The sequence below is a fragment of the Trichosurus vulpecula genome, chromosome 9 (genome assembly GCF_011100635.1).
Source record: "Trichosurus vulpecula isolate mTriVul1 chromosome 9, mTriVul1.pri, whole genome shotgun sequence".
In the NCBI taxonomy this organism is placed as follows: Eukaryota; Metazoa; Chordata; class Mammalia; order Diprotodontia; family Phalangeridae; genus Trichosurus; species Trichosurus vulpecula.
The window spans coordinates 123,181,102-123,204,199 of NC_050581.1; the positions used below are offsets into that span (position 1 = coordinate 123,181,102).

At 39.6% G+C, this 23,098-nt stretch overlaps 1 protein-coding gene across 1 annotated transcript in view; it reads left to right on the forward strand.

Annotated features, from left to right (window-relative positions):
- Nucleotides 1–322: 322 nt before the first annotated feature.
- Nucleotides 323–23,098, forward strand: part of PHF7 (PHD finger protein 7) — a 38,136-nt gene continuing 15,360 nt past the window's right edge. The window contains 3 exon segments of the mRNA XM_036738817.1: nucleotides 323–410; nucleotides 5,271–5,480; nucleotides 5,905–5,957. Coding sequence (XP_036594712.1) covers nucleotides 5,440–5,480; nucleotides 5,905–5,957 — 94 coding nt within the window. The 5' untranslated portion in view covers nucleotides 323–410; nucleotides 5,271–5,439.

Consider the following 23,098-nt stretch of genomic DNA (forward strand, 5'->3'; position numbering starts at 1 on the left):
TCCTCCTGCTGGGTGGCGGGGAGGAGGGGCGCGGGTGCTGCGCGTGCTCGCCGGCCTAGGCTCCCCGCCGTTACTGGCCGTTGAGGGAACTCATGAGCCCGCCCTCTGTCGCCCCGCTTCCCAGCCTCCGCCCCCCCGGAAGGCGGGACCGGGGCCGAGCGGGATCGCGGCCGTTACTGGACTTTAGCTGACCCGCCGCCCGACCTATCGGCCCCTCCCGGCCCTCCCTTCTCTCCCTCACCTCCCTCCCTTCCGCCAGCTGTCGGGCGGCCTGGTGGCTGGGGCGCTGCGGGCGGGGGCCTAGGCGCGGCGGGCCGGGGTCGGGCCCTTGGCGGGCAGGCGCGAGACCCGGCGGGGGTCTGGAGCAGCCAGTGCTCGGGGGGCAGCGAGGCCCTCCTCGTCCCTCGGAGGTAGATGGAGGGCCCCCCCTCCCCGCCGGGCCCGGGATGGAGGGAGCAGGGCGGCCTAGGAAGGCAGCGGAGACATGTGCGCGAGTGTCGTGTGTGTGTGTGTGTGTATGTATGTATGTATGTCCGTGTGTCCGTGTCCATGTGGAACCTCTCCCCCTCCTTCCCAGCCCGTCGAGGCGCCTTAGTGTCGCGGACTGTTTTGCCCTGGGTCTTGAATGTGTCAGAGGCAGCACTTGAACCCAGGTCTTCCAGACTCCAAGGCCGTCAACTTCTCTGTCAGAGGAGAAGCAAGGGAAGGGAGGTGCCTGCGTAGAAAGGCGGGTTCTGGCAGTGACTAAGCGGGGGAAGGCAGGCGAGAAAGGAGCGTTTGATAAACGCCTACTGTGTGACAAGCACTATGCTAAGAGCAGGAAGTACAGATGCAAGCAAAAAGAAAGACAAACCCCTGCCCGCAAGGACCTTACTTTCTAAAGTAAGGTAAGGAGGTAGTTGGAGAAAAGAGTCTGAAAAATTGGTTCTCTCCCTTCCCCCACCTCTTTACAGTTGCTGGCCCTGGAAGAGCAACTTTTATTAAAGTTCGATTTGGGGGGAGCCTGGAATATTTTGTTGGATATTGCCCAAATGATAGAAAAATTGGCATTTCTGTATTCTTTGCTGATTAGTTTGTAAAGGTAATTATGACATTTGCCTAAGAGATACCAAATACTTTGGAAATAAGCCATTTGTGTAAAAAACCTAGGGATTTGTCTATCAAATTTTTTGTTTTCAAGGGTTGTTTTTTTTTTTTTGTAAGACCATTGCAAAGAAAGAGCTGCAGTTCAAAGAGGAAGGGTATGGCTTTTTGGTTTAGAAATTTTAGCAGCTAAAAGCATATTCAAAAGTTTTTGGATATTTGTGTCATCTTCTGATACTCCCAGTGCACAGTAATTCCTTCCAAATATAAAAGATTTTGGTCCAGCTATGCAGAGAGGTAAAATTTTCAAGGTTTTCAATTAACTGGCACAGATGTATCCCAACAATTGTGTGCCTCTCATCCTCCGCTTCAGTTCATCTGAACAAGCTTCTGGCCATCAGCAGAACCTGGATATCTTACTGGCTCCAGTTGCTAATAAGCATTATTCTCCCATTCAAATTTTCCAATTTGTTGTTGAGAAATGTAACCTAAGCTCAGCCTTCCTATATATTACTAGTCTTCTTCAGGGGTTGGCAGAGGAGATATTGTATAAGAATGTGAAAACATGTCAGAAAAGAACAGCCAGGCTTTGGTCTTCATTGGAGCAAAGGTGATTTAGTTATGATGGTTATTTGGGCAGAAATGCTGATAATTACACAGTTGCAGCCTTCCCAGAGAAGAGAATATTCATTCAGAATGTAGTCAAGGAAACGTTACAGCATAATATCTCAAGAGCCCCAGCAGGGACACTACATTTGGTCTCAGTTTTCTTCCTTCCCCTTTCCCCTACTTTATTCACCTTGATATGTGGAAATTGTTATCTTGTACTAAACTGGACATTGAGGACATAGAAGTGAAGGAGCTATAAAAAAATTTCATTTTGCTTTCAGTGACCTTCCTCTCACCTTGAATCTAGAGAAAATTTCATTACTAGCCAAATTCCTGAGCCCAACTTGTAAGGAAAAGAACCAGGAAATAGTTTGGGTTATGGCATGTCAGAGAATGGCTCAGTCCTTCACCACAGGGAATTAACTGTCCTAAGGGGACATAGTCTGTTCCATTCTGTTCTTGTGGGCTTGAACTCTCTCTATTCAGCAGACATTTCACAGTTGCCTTTTAGGCAACTCAACAAGATAGGGCTCCTATTCGGTGTTGCAAACTAATAGAGGATATAAGACATTTGAACAGTTCCACTACAAAAGCTAGTGTAATAAGTGCTTTTAAGAATGGTATAACACTGTTATGAGTAGTCAGAGGAAGTAGATAAATTTTCATTTCCCTCATGGGAAAGACTTCATGAATGAGGTATTTGAATTGAGCCAACTAGATAGAATTAAGGGTCCAATAGTTTTTGAGTCAAGAGATTTCTTTTATTGGTATACTATTCAACAGATACTTGCTGATTACTTGATTTAATGGTTCTCTGGAGTAGTTAACACAAATAACAAATATAAGATTTTATGTGGAGTAGAAATGGTAGAATCACAGAATTTTAGTTGGAAGGGACCACAGCAGCCATCTAGTCCAACTTATACCTGAAAGGAATCCTTAGTATAATGTACCTGAGAAGTATTCATCCCTTGAATACCTTTAAGGAGAGGGAATCTACCCCATTGTTTTTTCCTCTAGATCCAAAAAGAATAAGTCTAACCTCTTCTATATCACAGGCCTTCAAATTTTTGTCTGTGAAAATGTCTCCTTGAGCCTTCTCTTCTCCAGACTAAACATCCTCACTACCTTTAGCTGAGCATCAACAGACTCAAGGCCTTCTGTCCTGGTTTCATCTGGGTATTTTATGTTATCATAGTCCTTCTTAGACTATGGCATCTATACCTGATCACAGGTGAAATCTGAGAAGAGTGATTGCCCCAATATGTTCTGCTCCCTTATTCCTGAAAGATATGACTCTAGTATCACAGTTCAAGAGAGCAGCATTAGCTTTTTTGACTCATTTAGTCTATAGTCCACTAAAACTCCCAAATCTTTTTCAAAATGTTTTCAACCATGCCTCCCCCATCTTGCACTTATGAAGTTACTCTTTTGTACCTAAGTGTAAGACTTCACATTTTTTCCTCTTGAATTTCGTCTTTTTAGATTCAGCACAATGCCCCAGGCCAGTGGTGTTAGACTCAAGTAGAAGTGCAAGCTACATTTTGACTTAAAATACCACAAATGAACAGCATCTATGTTTTGTTTTTTTATTAAACATTTTTCGATTACATTTTAATCTAGTTCTAATGCATTCTGCTTTTTCTAGGGTGTCAAGATTTTTTAGATGCTGTCATCCATTGTGTTAGTCGTCCTGTCCAGCTTTGTGTCATCTGCACATTTAATGAGCATGCCCTTTATACCTTTATCCATGTCATTGATAAAAACTATTAAACAGCACAGGGCCAAGCACACAGATCTTGGATTACTCCACTGGAAACTTCCTACCATGTTGACATGGAACCATTAACAACTACTCTTTGAATTGTGTCAGCCAGTTCTGAATTAATCTAATTGTTTGATCAGCTAGTTTATATTTCTCCATCTCCACAAGAACAGCATGAGATACTTTGTTAAAAAGCCTAGTTATCTACAGCATTGCTCTCATCTACTAGCTTAGGAAGCCTGCCAAAAAGGGAAGTGATGTCTTCTCGACCAAACCCTGCCTTCTCTTTGTGATCTCATTTTCCCAATCTAGACATTTGCTCTTCTCCAGTCTTAGGGTATTTCTCGTATTTTCCATGATCTTCCAGATATTACTGATAGTGAATCACGATCACATCTGCCAATCCTTTCAGTGCTAGAGAATAGAAGATTAAGATGTGAATTCACCAAGGGCAAACTAGACGCTGTCATTTTCTTCATAGTTATCTTGAATATCGTCTCCTCACTAGGCATTTTCAATGACACGGACATCATTTCCAACACAAAAATCATTATCCTTGGCAGAGGAAGAAAGAGAAGTGAAATAGGAATTGAGCATTTCTTACTTGTCTGTGTTGTCAGTTGTCATCATCACATATATCTCAAAGGTCTTACCCCTTCTTTGATCCTATTCTCCCAATATAAATGAAAATACCCTCTTTGTTCTTAGCACACAAAATGTCCCAGTACATTTTGAACTTCAGCACTCCTGATTATGTTTTTAAAGGATTGTGTCATTCTCTTATATTCTTGTTGCCTGGCCTTCCATCTTCTGTATATAGTTGGTTTGGTGAGATCCCTGTGCATCTACATCAGTCTCCTAGAACAAATCCTATTTTTCTTCTTCATTAAAATTGTTTCCCTTACTATCTTAAGAACTTCCCTTTTATTCCATAATGTTAAGGTCAAAATAAGGTAAACTGAGACACAAATTCTGAGCATGATCAATTTATTAATAAGGTGTGAAATTATCAATAGATTCTTGGGTTCCTCAGAAAAACTTAAGACCCCAAGGTGGGGAATGGCTTCTCTTTTTATAGTTTTTAGGGAAAAAGCAGAACAGGACTTTGTAGGCAGAAGAACAAGTGTTGATTGGTTAAAAGAGCTCGATATCATATACAGCAAAATCGTTATGATTGGTTACAGAGCTAAGGCATGGGGGACAAAATTGGGAATGGGGGCTAGCAACAACCCCTCTTTCCTTCCTGTGACTAAGAAATGTTTATTGTTTCAGTCTACCTACAAGGTTAGAGATATTGTACCAGACTTCTTTGGATAACTAACCAGACATCTTTGAAGGCTAGCTTGGTGGTATAAAGATACTAGACCAGTGCATTCTTCAGGGATAGAATAGCGACTGACAAGAAAACTGGATTTCTAAACTTAAACTCATTACAGGCCAGCTGAATATCTGAACTAAGTTCAGAGACAAAGAATCATGACTTAGGCAGTTACTGGACAAATTCAATCGACTAAGTAGGATTAATTAAAAAAAGACACTGAATCAATCTGATTATTTCAATAGTCTCTCAAAAGAAAATGGTGCAGTCTTTGTAAAGGAGGCAGTGGGGTCAGTAAGCCTGGCTTCAAGTTTTGGTTCTGCCACTGACTATTTCTGTGGACATGAGCCAATCACTAATTGAAGTTTCCTGTTTTGTGGAATGGAAAGAATGTATTTTCTATCTCATGGTGTCATTGTGCAAATCAAATGAGATGCTAAGTGTAAAATGTAACTGTAAAGCATTGTATAAAATAAACTGTTTTTATTGTTACAGGACTATGAACAAGGATGAGATCACGTGTGTTGGAAGGTGCTGGATTTCATTCCCCAGATCCTATCAGACCTGAGAACAATTGCTCTGAGGCTTGTTAATATTTGTAGCTGGAAGAGTCTATTTTTAAAATTACAGAGAGATTCCAGATTGGAAAGGGAAGCAGTGGTTAATGAGAATTGTGAACAGAAAGGGAAAGACAGAAGGACTGAGGTAGAGTTGGACTACTTCAGCAGATTATTGGCTATTTGTCAAAGTGGGCTGTGGATTATTTTGAAGTTTTTCAGAGGGTGGAATTGGGGGAGAGGGATAATAAAAGGGTTAGATAACAAAAAGAAAAAGCCTCTTGCCCCTAGAAACTGAAAATGGCTCAGCATAATAGGAATTTATTTAGTCTATTTTGTGAAGGTTGACCAACCATGGATTGAGGGAATGGGGCAGAAAGGAAAAATTAGGAAGATGCTGTGGGCAGTAGTTACATTTTATGCATTTTCTAAAAATATGAAAAGAAGTGATGACATTTTTCAGAGTTTCTGGTCTTGTTTCTGAGATAGTGGGATAGTGAGGGAAAAGCCACAGAAGGTAGAGAAGAGGGACTTCAAGGGTTACTTTATATTTTTTCCTTGTTTTTATACAGAAATCCAGTTATGTCTTGGTGGACAGGACAGATGCAGCAGTCTTCAGGGCCTGGTAAGGTGGGCAGAGAGACCTGTCCTTTTAAAATTACCTTTCCCTGGAAAGTCAGAGTAATATTACAGGATTGATTCTGGAAGCAGCATGATATAGGGAGAAGAGTTCTAGATTTGGAGTCAGAAAGTCCTGTGTTCAAATACTCCCTCTGGCACTTACTAGCCAGTGCTTAGCATGGTGCCTGGCATGTAGTAGGTGCTTAATAAATACTTCTTGACCAGTCATGGACAAATCATTTTAACTTCTCTGAGCTTTGTTTTCTTCATCTTTAAAATAGGGTTAACATCTACCTCACAGGGTTCTTGTGGGGATTGCATGTGATAATTTATGTTTAGAGCTTTGTAAACCTTTCAGCAGTTTATAAATATTAGCTATTATCATTTGCAGGAGCTCAAAGTTTTTCCATACATCACCTCCTTGCCCTTTATCTCTTTCTTCACCCTGCCATATGGAAAGGATAAACACAGGCAAGTTAGAAAAAGTTGTTCCGGTTCTACTAGAGCTCAAACTTGAATACATCTCAAATTCTGTTCCAGCTTTCACTACCAGATCCACTTTCTTCCCAGAATAACAACTTGTTCCTCTAAGCTACTCCGGAGCTAAGAATCTAGAATAAATTTTAGCTCAAAAATGTTATAATTATAACTGACAACATAGCATTTCAAGATTTACAAAACGCTATATATAAATTAGCTCTTCCCAATAACCTATGACTTAGATACTTAAAGACATTACTATTTTCACTTTCAAATGAGGAAAGTAAGGCATAAAAATGTTAAAAGATAACCCGTTGTCACACAGCTAATGAATGTCAAAGGCGGGATTTAAACCCAGAACTCTATTGATTCCAAATCCAACGTAAAACGGATGAATTTAAAGAAGCAACAGTAACAAAGAAAAATATATTTAAGAGTGTTATAGCAGCAAGTAAAAACAGTTGCATGTAAAGCCTCCATCCCAAATACCCTTTTTGCCAAAGTAGTCCTTTTTCTAAATCCTCTAATCCCTTCTATACTGGGGTATAAAATAATTAGATTCAACCTTCCACATTTAGTCAGAGCCTTAGCAAGAATTTTAGTGCCCTGGGCAGGCAGCACATACAAAAGAGTGCCCTCAAATTAACTTTGTAATTTGTGATGTAAAAATAGTACAAAAAGCAACTTAATACAAAATACGCAGTTAATCAGTTACACATTTAATTTGTGCTTACATATGCACAATGTGAAATTGAACGCATAAAATGACAAAAAGACAACTTGAACAAGAACAAAAAAATCACAAGTACTGGTACAAGTCAGATTACAATTTGGAATTGCTAAACAGAAACTAACAAATTATTTTAGAGAAAAAAATACTAACAGTAACAAAAGAGAACGTTCTGTAATTTCCTTCCCCGTTTCCATACCTTTGAATTGTATTTAACCAGAATGGCTCCGTTACTCATGTATCATTTCTATTTCTGGGTTAAAAAGAAAATCACAGTACAAAGAACACACAAAATTCTAATAATGAAAGAAAAAACATACATCATTCTTTTCTCACAATTTGACTCTTCAAGTTGTAGCAGAACTATTACTTGGTTTAAATTGATTTTGTTTGTAATTTGCTTTTTTTTTATTGAGTGTGGCCATATTAGATTAATTTTCTTGAGCAAGAGAAGATCTTAAGTATGTTTTTATTAATTTCAGTTTACTGAAAGATCTCTCACATGATGCTGCAGTTGCAGGTAAGGTTAAAAGTATCCTCATTGCTGTTTCTAGGATTGTGTAAGATTCAGTGAGTCCATGTCCATGTATTATTTCAGTATGCCTGATGTTGCTGACTCCAGAAATGGACAATTACTAGTGTCTGATGTTTAAAACTTTCCATTTCTAATGAAATATCTGTAGAATTTAAATTATTGCTATAATTTTTGCCACTTGCATTTTCTTGGCTCATAAATCTGATGGATCCATGGAGAAAAATTTGCTTCCAGAAAGAAATTTACAATCTGTGGTAATTTCATTTTGTCATACCTTTAATCAAATTATATAAAAAAAATTATATCCAGCATCTTTTTAATTTTAGCCTTATACAGTTACTGGGCTGAAAGATGGCATACTTTATCCTGTGACTCAGAAATGCACTAGTTTGACTTTCTGTCTACAACATAGAACTCTGAACAGATGTCCCTACTTTAAACCATTATCTAAGTGTTTTGATGTGCAGTTTAATGGATTTTCTCATATATCTTTTTTTTGTTTTTGACCCATGCGTCATTCTACTCCCCTGAAACACAGATATATTTTTATTTTGCAAGGCTTTGGTTATTTTGTCACTATGTCAATATCAGCCATGTAAATAATATAAAAATATTTAATTTGCATACTATGTCATAGTAACAATGATTTCCAGGTTCTATATTGGAACATTTGCTATTACACAATCCAGGACTCTGTGGACTTCTTTAGTTTGTCTTTACAAAGCATTTAAGACATTAGCTCCCAGGAATCATGATGTCTCAATTGCTATGCACTTTCAAGGTTGTTTTCAAGACAAAAATCAACATAGTCTTGCTTACTAAATGAGCCATTCAAAAAATTTTAGGTCTTTTTATCTAGTCTCTCAAAGGATATCATCACTGGACCTATAGAAACTCAATGAATAACTTAATGTGTACGAAATTAAAATAACTGCCTAAACATTATTTTAAATGCCAGACTGTATGGTCATAGCCCTGTTCTTTATCTCTTTTTATGCGAGTACTTTTGAGATTTGGTATATTTGTTATTTTGTCTGTTGCAGCTGTTTTCTGATTTACTTCAATGAAACCAATAAAGCTTTTTCTCAGACTGAGTCCAGCATCAAGATGGATACATCTCATAGTATGACTCGTTTGTTTGTGGTGTAAATTGTCAGTTAAGCTGAATGTTAGAGAAAACTGGTTTTCTTCTTACCACAAATAATTTCCCCCAATAAATGGAGAAATCAACTTTGTATTTTGGGTGACAAGAACGTTATAGTTCTTTTTTGGTAGTCCATCATGTGATTTTTTTTTTACAACACTATCATAATGACTCGTTAATTCAGGCAGATTTAGGAGTTTCCAGTTTGGGGATTACTGATTGTTTTTTAAGTCCCTCTAAGAGGAAGATTATTTTTGTGCCAAAGAGTAAGATTTAAAATAACTTCAAAATAAGTTGTCATTTTTGTTTCTTAAACAGAGAAGCTTTTTCAAAAGCATCATCAATTAACAATTTTTTCTTTTCTAAACCTCCCCATATCTGGAATTTATCTTGATGATCTGCTATATTTCATGAAGTTGGCCCAAATATATTTCTAGACATTAAACTCCTTTAATTTATTGCATATGTTTTTTGAAAACAATATACAAGTGAATCAAAGAGTTCATCTAGATTTCTGGGGCTAACCAGCTATGAGCACCGTCACTATTAGAAAGTTGAAAAGAAAACCAAGAATCAAAAAATATACAACTACCTTATCATTCTCCTTGGCTGGATCATCCTCAGTGTCCCAACCCCTAACCATGAGTACTCTATGTACTCCCACACGTGGAGTAGCTCTGCCCTGGTCCTTTCTTTTCTCTCATTGTATCCTCTCTTGGCAATCTCATCTCCCATGGGTTCAGTAATAAACTCCATGCAGGTGACTCCCAGATGTATATGTCCTGCTCAGTTTTCCTAACCCTCTCTCACCAAATACCTATTGGACATCTCCACCTGAATGTCCTATAAGCATCTTAAACTCAACGTGTTCAAAATGGAATTCACTGTCTTCCCCTATGTCTCTATTTCTGTTGAGAATGCCACCATCTTTCCAGTCATCAGTGTTCACAATCTCAAGCATCCTTAACTCTTCCCTCTCCCTTAACTCCCCGCTTCATACCTGTTCAGTTTCCAAATCTTGTGCTTCTCTCTCCCCAACATCTCTTGTTTCCATCCCGTTTTATTCATTCACACAGCCACTACCGCAGTTCAGATCCTCATTGCCTCTCGCCTGTACTATTGTAGCAGCTTCTAACTTGTTTGTGTCTTCTCTTCCCTCTCCAATCAGTCTTCTGCACAGCTGCCACAATAATACTGCCAAAGTATATGTCTGACTGTGCCACTCTCATGCTCAAGAAACTCGAATGGCTACCTATAACCCCTAGAAATCAAAACAACTCAGACTTCTCAACTTGGCATTGAAAGTCCTTCATGATTAGCTCTGGTTTATTTTCCCAGGATAAGCTAATCCTTCTTGCTGCTCCTACCTCTCTGCCCTTGTGCAGGCTGTCCCGCCATACCGGGAATGTACTCTTTCCTTACTCCTGCCTTGTAGAATCCCCTCTTTCCCTTCAAGGCTCATCTTATGTGCTGTGTCTTCAGGAAAGTCTTTCCTTATCCCCTTAGTTATTTGTGTTTATTCCATTTCCCTCAAATTAGCATTTGCTTTACAACTGTGTGCACATATCCTCTCCCCAGAGAATGTAAACCCTTTGAGGGAGAAGACTTCCATTTTGTGTATCCGCATTGTCTAACACAATAGTTTTGCCATAGAAGAGATTTAATAAGTACCCGCTGGATGGGGTTTTATCTTGGGATGTAGAATTTATCAAATCAGAAATCTGGTGTGGTCTAGTCCAGGATTGATTAGCGTAATTCTTATGCAATTTCAAATCCTGCTGTAAGGGAAGGAAATAAGCATTTATTGAGGACCAGTTATGTGCCAGGCACTGTGCTAAGTGCTTTACAAACATTATATCATTTGGTCCTTAACCCTGGGGAGCAGGTGCTGTTATTATTCCAATTTCAGAGTTGAGGAAACTGAGGCAGGCGGAAGTTAAGTGACCTGTCTAGAATCATCCAGCTAGTAAGTATGTGAGGTTGGATTTGAACTCAGGTCCACTTAGCTGCTTCATGAAGGAGAATATAGGTAACAAGAATTAAACTGCTGTTGGCCTTCACCTAACCCATTATCTTTGAATTTAAGATCTTCTTTTGTGATTTGTACATGTCAGATACTGATTCTAATAATACAAAGGACTTCCTTTCTTCCTCTTTTACTTGCTCTGAATAGGATTTGTTCATTCAACATCAGTACTGAGGCTCAGATTTGGTGATTTTTCCATTTTAACAAAGCTGAAGTTCTGCATCTTTATCTTATGATTAAAAAATTCAGAAGCAATCTCTTTTCAAAGTTGTCTATGCAAAATTGACCAACTGTTTATTTTAACTGGCATTGATGGTTGTGGGTGTGCAAGTCTCCCTAGCACTTATTCCTTAAGTCTTCTTAGTGGGTTGTTTCTCTTGGCTCAGACCTCATCCACTGGAAATTCTTTAAGCTACTGAAAATCACTTTTAATTAGATTAAAAGCAAAACAAATAATATGAAAAATGCAGCAGTTGCTTCCTAAGGTCAAGGTTCTCCACTGCCACCCAATTTCTCTTATCTTCCTACTCCCTGCCCCACCACTTCCATGTCCATGGGAGTGGAAGGCCAACAATTCTGTTACTTCCCATAAACTATCCTCTCTCTCTCTGTCTCTGTCTCTCTGTGTGTCTCTGTCTCTCTCATTCATGAAAATAGTTTATGGGCCTGGCAGCTGCTTTGGGCAGCTCCATGTGCTAGTTTATCACACCATGCTGATTGCTCTGACTCAGCAGAATAAGAACAAAGCTCTCTACCTACCTGCCCTAGTACCTTACTGTGCAGGAGAGTCATTATTGTGTACCCCACCCCAGCCTCAGGGATGGCATCTGAGTTTGCGTGCTCATGACCAGTCATGTTAGTTCCCCAGTCCTCCATCTTCTCTCCCCCTCATTAGTCCTCCAACTAGCTGACTGATCCAGCTCTAGTTTCGCTGCCTTTGGACACTAAGCCTTTTGGTCAGAGGGAACAAATGAAGGATTTTACTTCTATAAGTCATTGGGGAACATCATTCAGAGAAACCTAGGGTCGTAGCTATTTTGAACAGAACCTTATCCTTCACTAGTAAAAAATATGCACTTGCTACAAATTATGTAGGATACAACAGGACATCTGTAAACATGCATTTTTTAAGTGTATACATATAAATATATAAATGAAGAAGCTAGGTGGCTCAATGGATAGAGCACTGCGGCTGGAGTCAGGAGGACCTGAGTTCTAGCTCTGTGACCCTGAGCAAGTTCCTTAACCTCTGTTTGCCCTAATCCGCTGAGAAGGATATGGCAAACCACTCCAATGTTTTTGCCAAGAATACCCCATGGACAGAATTGACATGCTATGATAGTCCATGAGGTCACGAAGAATTGGACACAACTGAACAACGACATACATGAATGAGAATTTAACAATCACTTGTAGTTGTTCCAAATACCAATACACATGCAGGTAGATATCTAGTACCTATTATTCCAATGAATTGCTTTCCACTAGCATGAGTACACGTGGAAACAAAATATATAGCACATAAATCCAAAGCGCATGTGACCACATTGTATACCACAGATCAAGTAAACAACTTTCATGTAGTCCTGAAATAAGGCAATATACGATAGGGTTAAAGTAATGAAAGATATACTAAAATATAATACATGTACTTTAATAATACATTTATATATGTATAATTTATACATGGCAACCACATAGGTGGTTATAAACAAGGTATAAGTTACATGTGAAACTCATGATACACTATATTTCACTTTGACACAGGACCAGTGTCTAAATAATGTCACTAGAAGGCAGGGCTGGAGATGCCAAAGCTGGGTAAGCCACCAGGTGGCAGCTGAGGCTTGAGCAGTACCCGTTCACTCACTAGTACATACGTACACCCAGAGGAGACTTGACTTCCCCATCCCTCAATTCTCAACCTTTCAGTGCCATCTCACCTAGACTAGGATAAGAAATAGAGAAGTTATCCTAATTTATCAAAATGACTCATTTTGCCTTTGGAAGAGATTCTAATCTCATTCCCAATTTCCTGTGAATAAATTACCTGAAAGAATTATTTTTCCATATTATAGATTAGGATACATTTACTGAATAATTTTTCAAAGATAACTTTAAAACTCCCAGACAAATGAATTTAGCTCATCCTGCTATGGTGCAAAATCTTCATTTCATTCCACCCAATCTTTGGAACCTATATCAGATTTGCCCAAATGCTGTTTCTAAAGAAATACTTCCACATCCTACTTTCAAGGCCCCCAAGTGAAAAACAAGATTCATCTCACTGCCATATGGTCATGGCCAATGAGCTAAGCAAAAGTCTTCTACTCGAGCTTCAATGCAATGGTTCCCAGAGCTTCCAAGGTCAAAAGTAATCTAATTTCAGGAAGCCCTGCTATGAACCCTATCAGTTTCCTGCTCAGCATGTTGTTATGTGCTATTCTTCCTCTAACTTGTTTTGGGCATATCTCTTGGGTATCTCTAGCATTACCCAGAGCTGCTGCCAGGCTCAGGGTAGGGGTGACAGGTCGTCAGTCTAACAAACAGCTACCCACATGCACCATTTTGCAAGCTCCGCATATATCTGCAGTGTGTCTGGCATGTTCCCACCATAACGTATACTGCTCTCTTTCTGTCTTTTAAATAACTACGGTTAACTAGATCAGACTGCAGCAAGGATGGAGAATGACATCACTGTAGAAATGTCAGAACTATATGGCCAATGACCGAGTTAATTTATGATGGTCCCAGGGCTAGCTTCAGTGTTAAACTGATTATCTCCCTGTTGATGATGAGTCAAGGATTCTGGACACTGGCTCAAGGATGCCTACTGTTTATTCCTAATCAGAGGTCTTCTGAGCTGAGGCCAAAGCTTAGGCTGGCCCTATGACAAAGATTATCCTGATGATTAGAGAATCATAGGCTAAGCCCCTGCTGCTGACCTCCTTACTGCAGTCAGAGATTTATCATCTGCTCTGTCATACCCTTCCTCACCTTCCAGCTTCTGCTTGGGGAATGATAATTTATCAACAAGTATAGACCTCCTACTGTATGCCTTGGCACTGGGGATACAAGCACAATAAATGAAACAATCTATTTAGAGGAGCTTATATTCTAACATTATATAATGTGAATTGTTATTTTTTTGGTAAGCAAATCAGAAGTATGACTGCTGAAAAGATCATGACAATATACTCTTCTATGGCTCCACTTAAAATCCTGGGGATACAAAATAAGAGTCTATCCTAAGGGAGTTACTTTCGTCTCCCTCCTCTCTTCATTCCCTTATATCGGCCTAAGCCAGCCCTACTCTTTTTGTATCCCTAACCCACTCTACTTTCAGTTTCTATACTATGGAACTACTTTTTCTATTTTGGGGCCTAGAATCACATTCTGACTTGCAAGGCAGGTTCCCTTGAGGATGGCTACCCTAGGATCAAGATATTCTGGATCTGCATCCCTGAAACTAGAGTTCAGCAGCTCCTGCTGACATACTTACCTTTCAGCAGGCAGCCAGATGACACAATTAAGTCAAAGACATTTACTAAAATGGCATAGCAACAAAATACCTCCCCCATAAACCTGAGGTACACTCAGCACCAGCAGGGAGAGTGGACACATAGAGGCTGCAAGTAGGAAGGCACAGACATAGCGCACATGTGACTGGCATATCTGAAAGGAAGCACATGTGAGGAACATGTATGATCAAGGCATGTGAGGAGAAGCAATTCATTCTTCCAATACTATAGGACTGCTAATGTATTCACACTGCTCCCAATGACCTTGGTCTCGAGCCTCTGCCAGATGCTACTCTGCTGAACACTGCCTGATGTCACTCCACTCTGCTTCCAGACACTGCTTGGCTGTTGTCACAACTACCTCCTGCTTCTGGCTCTGTTGAAATCCTCAAAATGGGGACTCCCAGCCCTTTTAATAAAAGTAGATCCTTATCTGGCTTTGACTTTCAAATAGAATGTTCTGCAAGAACCATGGGCACAATTTTCCTCCTCCAAGAAGCTATACACATAAAGACATCTCTTTCTAGAAGATTTTTACCTGCAACTCTTAAATTTGAGAACTCTTGAACTTGGAGTATCCACAAAACAACTACCAAAATTGGTGCTGTACCAGAAATCTCCTTTTTCTAATAAAAGGCTAGATTCCAGAATCATGATTTTTAGGGAATTCAGATTCTCCTCTATACAGAAGGTTGGTGATCAGGAATGAATATTCTTGAATATATATATATGTAATGTATATAATCTATGTATATGCCCATTTCTCCTATAACCATGTCTGCCTCACAATCAGTCACTGCTGGGGGTAAGGTGGAGAACAAGAAGTCCCTTCTCCTCGTGTTCTGGAAGAGGTCCAAGAGAAAAGGTGAAGAGGGAATCCTCAAGGATTGAGACCTGTAGAATGGAGCCAGCTTGCTTTTATAGACCACAAGGGTCATAGCTGATCCCAGTTTAGCCAACCACTAGGATTTGTCTTCAAATTGATTGAGGAACTTGTTCAATTTGAACATGAGTTAACAATGGTCTATTGTGTTACCAAGTTCAAGAAACTTATTATTTGATTCAGGACTCCCTTGATTATCCTTCATACTCTACCTCTTTCTGTCATGCTTTTTACATCTTCTATGCAGTTATGACTCTCCACAAAAGATACCTTGCCACTCTTTTCAATATTAGCTGTACCTTCACTCATGTTCCCCAGATACGCTGAGCTAAGAGAAAGAGTAAGCATTCTTGCTACTCACTTTTTTTTCATACCCTGTCTCTATTTCCATCACTTAGCACCTGCTCACTTTTGACTTTTACTCACTTTATCTGTCGTGGTCAGACAGTCCAACCAGTAGGCTACTGCAATAGTCTGGGTATGAGGTGATGAGGCCCTGCAGCAGGGCGGGGGCAGTTGTCACAGAAGAAAAATAAGTACATATGAGATGTAAAGGAAGAATCCACAAGATTTAGCAACAGCTTGTAAATGGGGGCAAGAGAAAGTGAGGAACCAAGGATGACACTTAGGTTGTGAGCCTGGATTACTAGGAGGTTGGTGATATCCTTGACAATAATAGAGTTGTGAAGAAGAGAGAGCTTAGTATGAAAGATAGTCATTTCAGATTTGGAAATACTGAGCTTACCTTTAGAGAATCTAGATCAAGATGTCAGATAGGCAGTTGGAATCAGAGATGCAAGATAGAGGCTAGGAATGGAGAAGTAGATCTGAGAATTGTGTACAGTTAGAGATGGCACCAGATGCAATCAACAAGCAGATTCGTATAGAGGGAAAAATAAGAGGGCCTAGGACATTAGTGGGCATTACCTTGATGAAGGTCCATTAGAGGAGACTGAGGAGAGGTCATACAGGTAGGAGGAGAACCAGGAGAGAACAATGTCATGAAAACAGAGTAGAGAAAGGATCAAGAGGATGATCCACAGTGTCAAAAGCTGTATGGAAAGGTCAAGAAAGAAGAATTGAGAAAGGGCCATTAGATTTTGCAGATCTAGAGATCACTGACAGCTTGGAAAAGAGCATTTTTAGTTGAATGGTGAGGTCAGAAACCAGACTGCAGAGAGTTAAGAAGAGAGAGGAAAGGAAGTGGAAGCACTGATTATAGATGTAGGAGTCTAGCTATAGAAGAGAGGGGAGATACAGGATGATTACAGGATTGGAGGGATCAAGCCTGGGGTTTTTGAGGATGAGGGAGACATGGGTGTGTTTGGAGGTGGTGGGGAGTTATCCAGTAGACAGGTTGAAGATTAGTGAGTGAGATGATGGAGGGAGTAATCTGCTGGGGAAGATGGAATGGAATAGGCTTACTTGTGCATGTAAACATGTGCCTTAGCAAGAAGGGTTACCTCTTCGCGTGAGATCACTGAAGAATGAGAGAGTGGCAGAAGACTTGTGAGTGATAGGAGATGAAGAGGAGAGGGACATCTTGTCAAATGGACTCGGTTTTTTCAGTGAAGTTTGAGACATGGTTCTCAACAGAAAGAGTGAAGGGAGGAAGAGTCATGGGAGGTTTGAGAAGCTATAAAGATGTTTGAGAGAATTGTTGTGGGGGGTGAAATAGTGAATCAATTAAGGAGGTATTTCATCCACAAATGTTTCACCTCCATAATCTATAACTTTGAAATTCTTCTATCTGGCAGCTGTTAAGAGGACAGAGTATGGGGTTGAGGTCAGAGGATCTGAGTTCAAATACTACCCTTGACACTTAGTACTTGTTTTACCCCAGACAAGCCATGTAACTTCCTCACCTGTAAATTGAAAGGTGAGTTGTTGGTTTTTGAGAGCCCTTTAGGCTCTAGATCAGTGATCTTATCACTATAAACCAGTGGTAGGATTGAAGGTGTTATCATGGGAGGCCTTATCCTCTTGCCCACTACAGTGTTAGATCTTTCTCACGATCATTTAACTGAAGCTTAGGAGGACAGATTCTTGTCAGAGTAGCTATCCCTGTCTGGGCAAAAACTTACTGTTTGTGGTGGGGGTGGAGAGGGAGAGCACATCTGGTTTCACTGCTCATTTTTCTCAACCACAAATTGAATAGCTACTCCAACAAGAATCTGCTCCCCTAACCCTCAGTGGCCCAGTCATCAGGAAGCAAATTCAGTCTCTGAAACCTAGTCAGTAAATTTCTTGATTAAAAAAAAACAACACAAAACCCTGCTTTATATGACCATAATACCCTATATCACTATATTTCCCTGAGCTTCATCTCATGTTAAATGTATCTTCTCTCCTCATTCCAACATCCAGCTCACTTCTTTTTAAAATGTTGACCCTATTGTTAACCAGTTCAGCTTTACAGTCTTCTGCCCTTGAGTCTCTTCTTCACTTGTCCTTCCACTGTCTCTTTCCAAAACCTAATCTATTATTTCTACCATACACATAGAGTCCAGGCCTTGAGTCAGGAAGATTCATCTTCCTCAGTTTAAATCTGTCCCCTCAGACATTTATTAGCTGTGTGACCCTGGGCAAGTCATTTAACCCTCTTTGCCTCAGCTTCCCATCTGTAAAATGAACTGGAAATGGAGAAGGAAATGGCAAACCACTCCAGTATCGTTGCCAAGGAAACTCCAGATGGGATGACAAAGTCAGACACAACTGAAAATGAACAACTACTTGTGCCCTTCCTACTCCTTCCCTTCCCATCTCCTCCAGGTACTTGCTTTTTTGGCCATCCTCTCTCACCCTAATTTTCATTCTTTCCATATTTACTTGCTTCTTCCCTGCAGTCAACTACAAGTATGCCCAGATTTCCTTTATTCTTAAAAAAAAAGCCTTCACTTGAGCCTTGACAGCATCCCCTGTCATCTTATATCTCTTCACCTCCAACTCACTTCTCAGCCCCCTTGCTTTGTGGCTTTGTCCACAGCACTTGACTGACATGTTTTTTCCTAATTGCCTCTCAGTCATCTTTCTTAATCTCTCTAAAATATTTGTCACTTTACCATCTCCACTTTATAATACTCTTCATCCTGGGTTTTTGTGGCACTACTGTGTCATGGTTCTCCTCCTTATCACAGTCTCCTTTGCAAGAACATTGTATGGGTCCCATCCCCAATGTACAAGTGTGCACCAGAGGCTCTGACCTGGATCCTCTCTCTCTCTCTCTCTCTCTCTCTCTCTCTCTCTCTCTCTCTCTCTCTCTCTCTCTCTCTCTCTTTCTGAAAGATCTCCTTCCCTCCCTCCCTCCTTCCCTCCCCTGAGTTCTAACTACTAGGATGTTTCATAGGCATTTCAAATTCAGCATGATCAAAACAGAACTCATTATCTTTTGCCCTAAACCCTTCGCTCTCTTTATCCTCACTTCTGTCAAAGGTATTACAGTCCTTTGAGTCACCAGGTTTGGAGCCTGAGAGTTATCTTTAACTCTTCACTCTCACTTATGATCTCTTGTTGATACTATGTTCACAACATCTCTTGCTTGTGTCCCCTTCCCTCCACTCATGATGACTCTGCTCCCTCATCACACATAGCCTTGGTTGTGGCAGTAATCTCCTAATTTTTCTCCCTACAATCTAACCTTTCCTCCCTCCAGTCTATCCTCTATATAGCTGCCAAATTGTTACTCCTAAAGCACAGATTGACCATACCATTGCTCCGCTCAGGAAGCTTCAATGGCTCCTTACCAACTCCAGGAGAACAATGGAAAAGAGGACACAGTTATTCCTATTTATTAATGACATGATGGTTTACTTAGAAAACCAGGAAGGAAATTAATTGAGACAATAGCTTCAACAAAGTAATAGGATATGAAGGCTTGCTTTAAGCCAGACACTGCTAGGTCCTGCAGATCCAAGTACAAAGAATAAAGAGATCCCTATTCACAATGAGCTTATATTCTTACATAATGGAAACAAATATAAAAATATATACAACATAAACATAAACTTCACAAATACATATTTGTGTATGTATATATGTACATATATAGATGCACACATACACAGAGTAGTTAAATACATGGTGGTTTGGGAGGGAGGACACTAGCAGCTAGAGGGATCAGTAAAGGCCTCATTTAGCAGATGGTTCTTCTTTAGAAGAAAAGAGGGGTTTTCTGAGATGGAAGCAGGGAAGGAAGGCATTCCAAGCATGGGGGTAGCCAGTATAATGGCATGGAGACAAGAGATAGAGTGTCTTGAGTGAGGAATAGGGCGTAGCATTTTCTACATAGCAATTACAAAATCTAGGAGGAAATAATAGGGAAATCTCATTCAAAATAGCTACAAAATTCATAAGCTATCTGAGTCAATCTACTATGCAGACTTAAAAGTTTATATAAATAAAGTTGTAAAACATTCTTTAAAGAAATAATGACAAATAAGTGGATAGTCATTGCTCATGGTTGGACCATGATAAAAATAGCAATATTTAAGTTGATTTAAATATTTAGTGCTAAACCAAACTACCAAAGGGAGAGGTAAAGGAGAAAAAGAATTTTTAAAATTCATTTGCAGAAACAAAAGGTCTAGAATCTCAAGGGAAGAATAGAAAATATGAAAGGAAAATATCTCTTCCAGATCTGGAATTATATTACATTCAATAATTACCAAAACTGTTTGGTATTGGTTAAAAATAGAAAAGTAAATTATTGGAGGAGTTGGTCAACTAGTGTTTATTAAGTGCCTTCTATGTGCCAGGCACTGTGCTAAGCACTGGGGATACAAAGAAAAGTAAAAAACAGTCCCTGCCCTCAAGGAACTCACAGTCTCATGGGGAAGAAAACATGCAAACAATTATGTGCAAATGATATATACAGGATAAATTGTGGGTAGTATCTGAGGGAAGGAACTATGTTTAAGGAGGTCTGGGAAAGACATCTTACAGAAGGTAAGATTTTAGCTGAAGGAAGGAAGAGGAGGGAAGCCAAGAAGAAGAGGTGAAGAAGGAGAGCATCCTGGCAGGGGGACAGCCAGTGAAAGTACCCAGAGTTGGGAGATATGAAATGTTTTGTCTAAGGAACAATGAAGCTAGTGTCAGCAGATGTCAACAGAGTAAGTACATAGAGGCCCATAAGGTAGAAAGGTAGGACAGGGCAAGATTAACAAGGACTTTGAATGCAAAGCAAAGGATTTTATATTTGATCCTGGAAGTGATAGGGAGCCACTGGAGTTTATGGAATGGGAGGAGGGGATAGTGATATGATCAAACCTGTTCTTTAAGAAATCACATTGACAGCTGAGTGGACAACCAACAGACTTATAGTAGTCCAGGTGTGAGGTGATAAGGGCCTAAACCAGAATGGTGGCAGTGTCAGAAGAGAAGGATGTGTATGTGTGAGATGTTATAATGATGAAAATGATGGGACTTTTGAACACTGATTGATATAGGGGAGGGGGTGAGAGAGAAAGAGAGTGATGACACCTAGATTGCAAGCCTGGATGACTGGAAGGATATTGTGGTACCTTCAACAGTAATAAGGAAATTAGGAAGAGGGGAGGGTTTGGAGGGAAAGATGACAAGTTTTGGACATACTCAGTTTAAGATGTCAATGAGACATTCAGTTCAAGATGTCTAAAAAGCTGCTAGAGATGCAAGACTGTAGGTCAGGAGAGAAGTTATGGCTGCACAAGTAGAAGTAAGAGTCATCTGCATAGATAATGATCTTTGAAATCGTGGGAAATGATGAGATCGCCAAGTGAATAGAGGGGAAGAAGTAAAGAGGGCCTACAACTGAGCCTAGTGTACCACCCCACCTCCACTTCCCCACCCTGCTTATTCTATTTTTTTTAATGATTACTTTGTTTTTAGTTTTCAATATTCACTTCCATAAGATTTTGTGTTTTAAATTTTCTCCCCCTCCCTCTCCTCCCTCCTCCCCAAGATGGCATGCAATCTGGTATAGGCTGTACTTAAATGTATTTTCACATTATTTATGATGTAAAGAAGAATTAGAACTAATGGGAGGAACCACGAGAAAGAAGAAACAAAACAACAAAAGAAAAGGAGAGTAAATAGTATGCTTCCGTCTGCATTCAGACTCCAAAGTTCTTTCTCTGGATGTGAGTCTTTTTCCATTGTGAGTCTTTTGGAGTTGTCTTAGATCCTTGCATTACTGAGAAGAGCTAAGTCTATCAAAGTCGGTCATCGAACAATGTAGCTGTTACTGTGTGCAATGTTCTACCTTGCTTATTGTCTATCAGCAAGAATCAGGAGCCATCATATTCAGTAACTTAGTGTTCAATATACCTAAGAATAATAAACAACTTAGGGAAGAAATATCTATTTAATAAGAACTGCTCAGAAAACTTGAAAGCAATTTAGCAAAAATAAGGTTTGGACAAGCATTTTATACCTTATAATAAGTTCTAAATATTCAACTTATTATATACAAAACCACATATACATAAATTTAATGAAAGTGGATTGCATTGTCTTTTACAATTATGGCTAGGCAAAGGACAAAGGCAATCACAAAAAATAAAATAGGTAATCTTATTTGCATGAAACTTTAAAGCTTTTTGAACAAATAAAATGCTACATCTAGGATAGTGGAAACTACCAATTAGGAAAAAATTTACACCGAATATCTCTAATAAAGGTACAACATTCAAATTGTATAAGGGATTAACACAATTACATAAGACCAAGAGCCATTCCCCAGGAGAGTTGAAAACTATTAACAACCATAAGAAAAATTACAGTAATTATTATAGAAATGCAAATCAAAACAAGTCTCGAGATTTTACCTCAGATCCAGCAAACTGACAAAGATGACAAAAGATGGAAATAATGTTGGAAAGGAAGACAGACTAATTCCAATATTGGTAGAACTATGAACCATCCTTGAGAGCAATTTTGAATCGTTCTTTTAAAAAGAGACTAAAATGTCCATATCCTTTGACCTAGGGATCCTACTGTGAGATATATACCCTGAGGAGGTCAAAGAAAGCAAGGTCTCATACATACCAAAATATTCATAGTAGTACTTTTTTATGGTAGCATAGAACTGAAAATAAAGTAGATAACAATCATTTGGAAAATGGGTTAACAAATTGTGGTACATGTATATGATGGAATATCATTGCACTCTAAGAAGAGATGAATGTTAAGAATTCAGAACAAAAAGAAGATATGTGAATTGTTGGAGTTCAAAGTTAGCAAAACCTGAAAAACAACATATACAAGGACTAGAGCAACAGAAATGGAAAGAACAGTGAAACCGAATAGTTTGTAATCATAATGGCCAGGCTTGGACCTAGACAGAAGTTGAGAAAATACAACTTCTTTACTTCAGTTCTAAGGTGGAGGACTACGTGCATGGAATATTGCATATCCATCTGATGTGGTTGGTATGTTGGTTTTGCCAAACTGCTTTTTTTTCTATTTTCTTTTTAAAATTTCTGTTACAAGGGAAGGCTCGCTGGGCTGGGGATGAGTGAGGGGATCGCATTCCGAAGTTGGTTGTCGTCCTTAGTTCTCTAAGAGGACCAAAATGACATCGCCATGCTAGAGTCAAGTTTCAATGTGTCCGACTGTGGCTGATCGGACCAATAGGAGCTCGGAATGCTCTACCACAGGTCAGGCACAAAAAGTCCGCGTGAACATTTGGGGTGGACATTCTAAATTTATGCATCCTGTGTTTCCTTTGAGCTATTTCAATTCTGCTTTGCTCATAGAGCACCTTCTCTGATGGGGGAGCACTGTGCTGAACAGTCCTATGCCAGTGTTTCCCATGTCGCACAATTCCAAAGTTCTTGAGAAAGACCCTG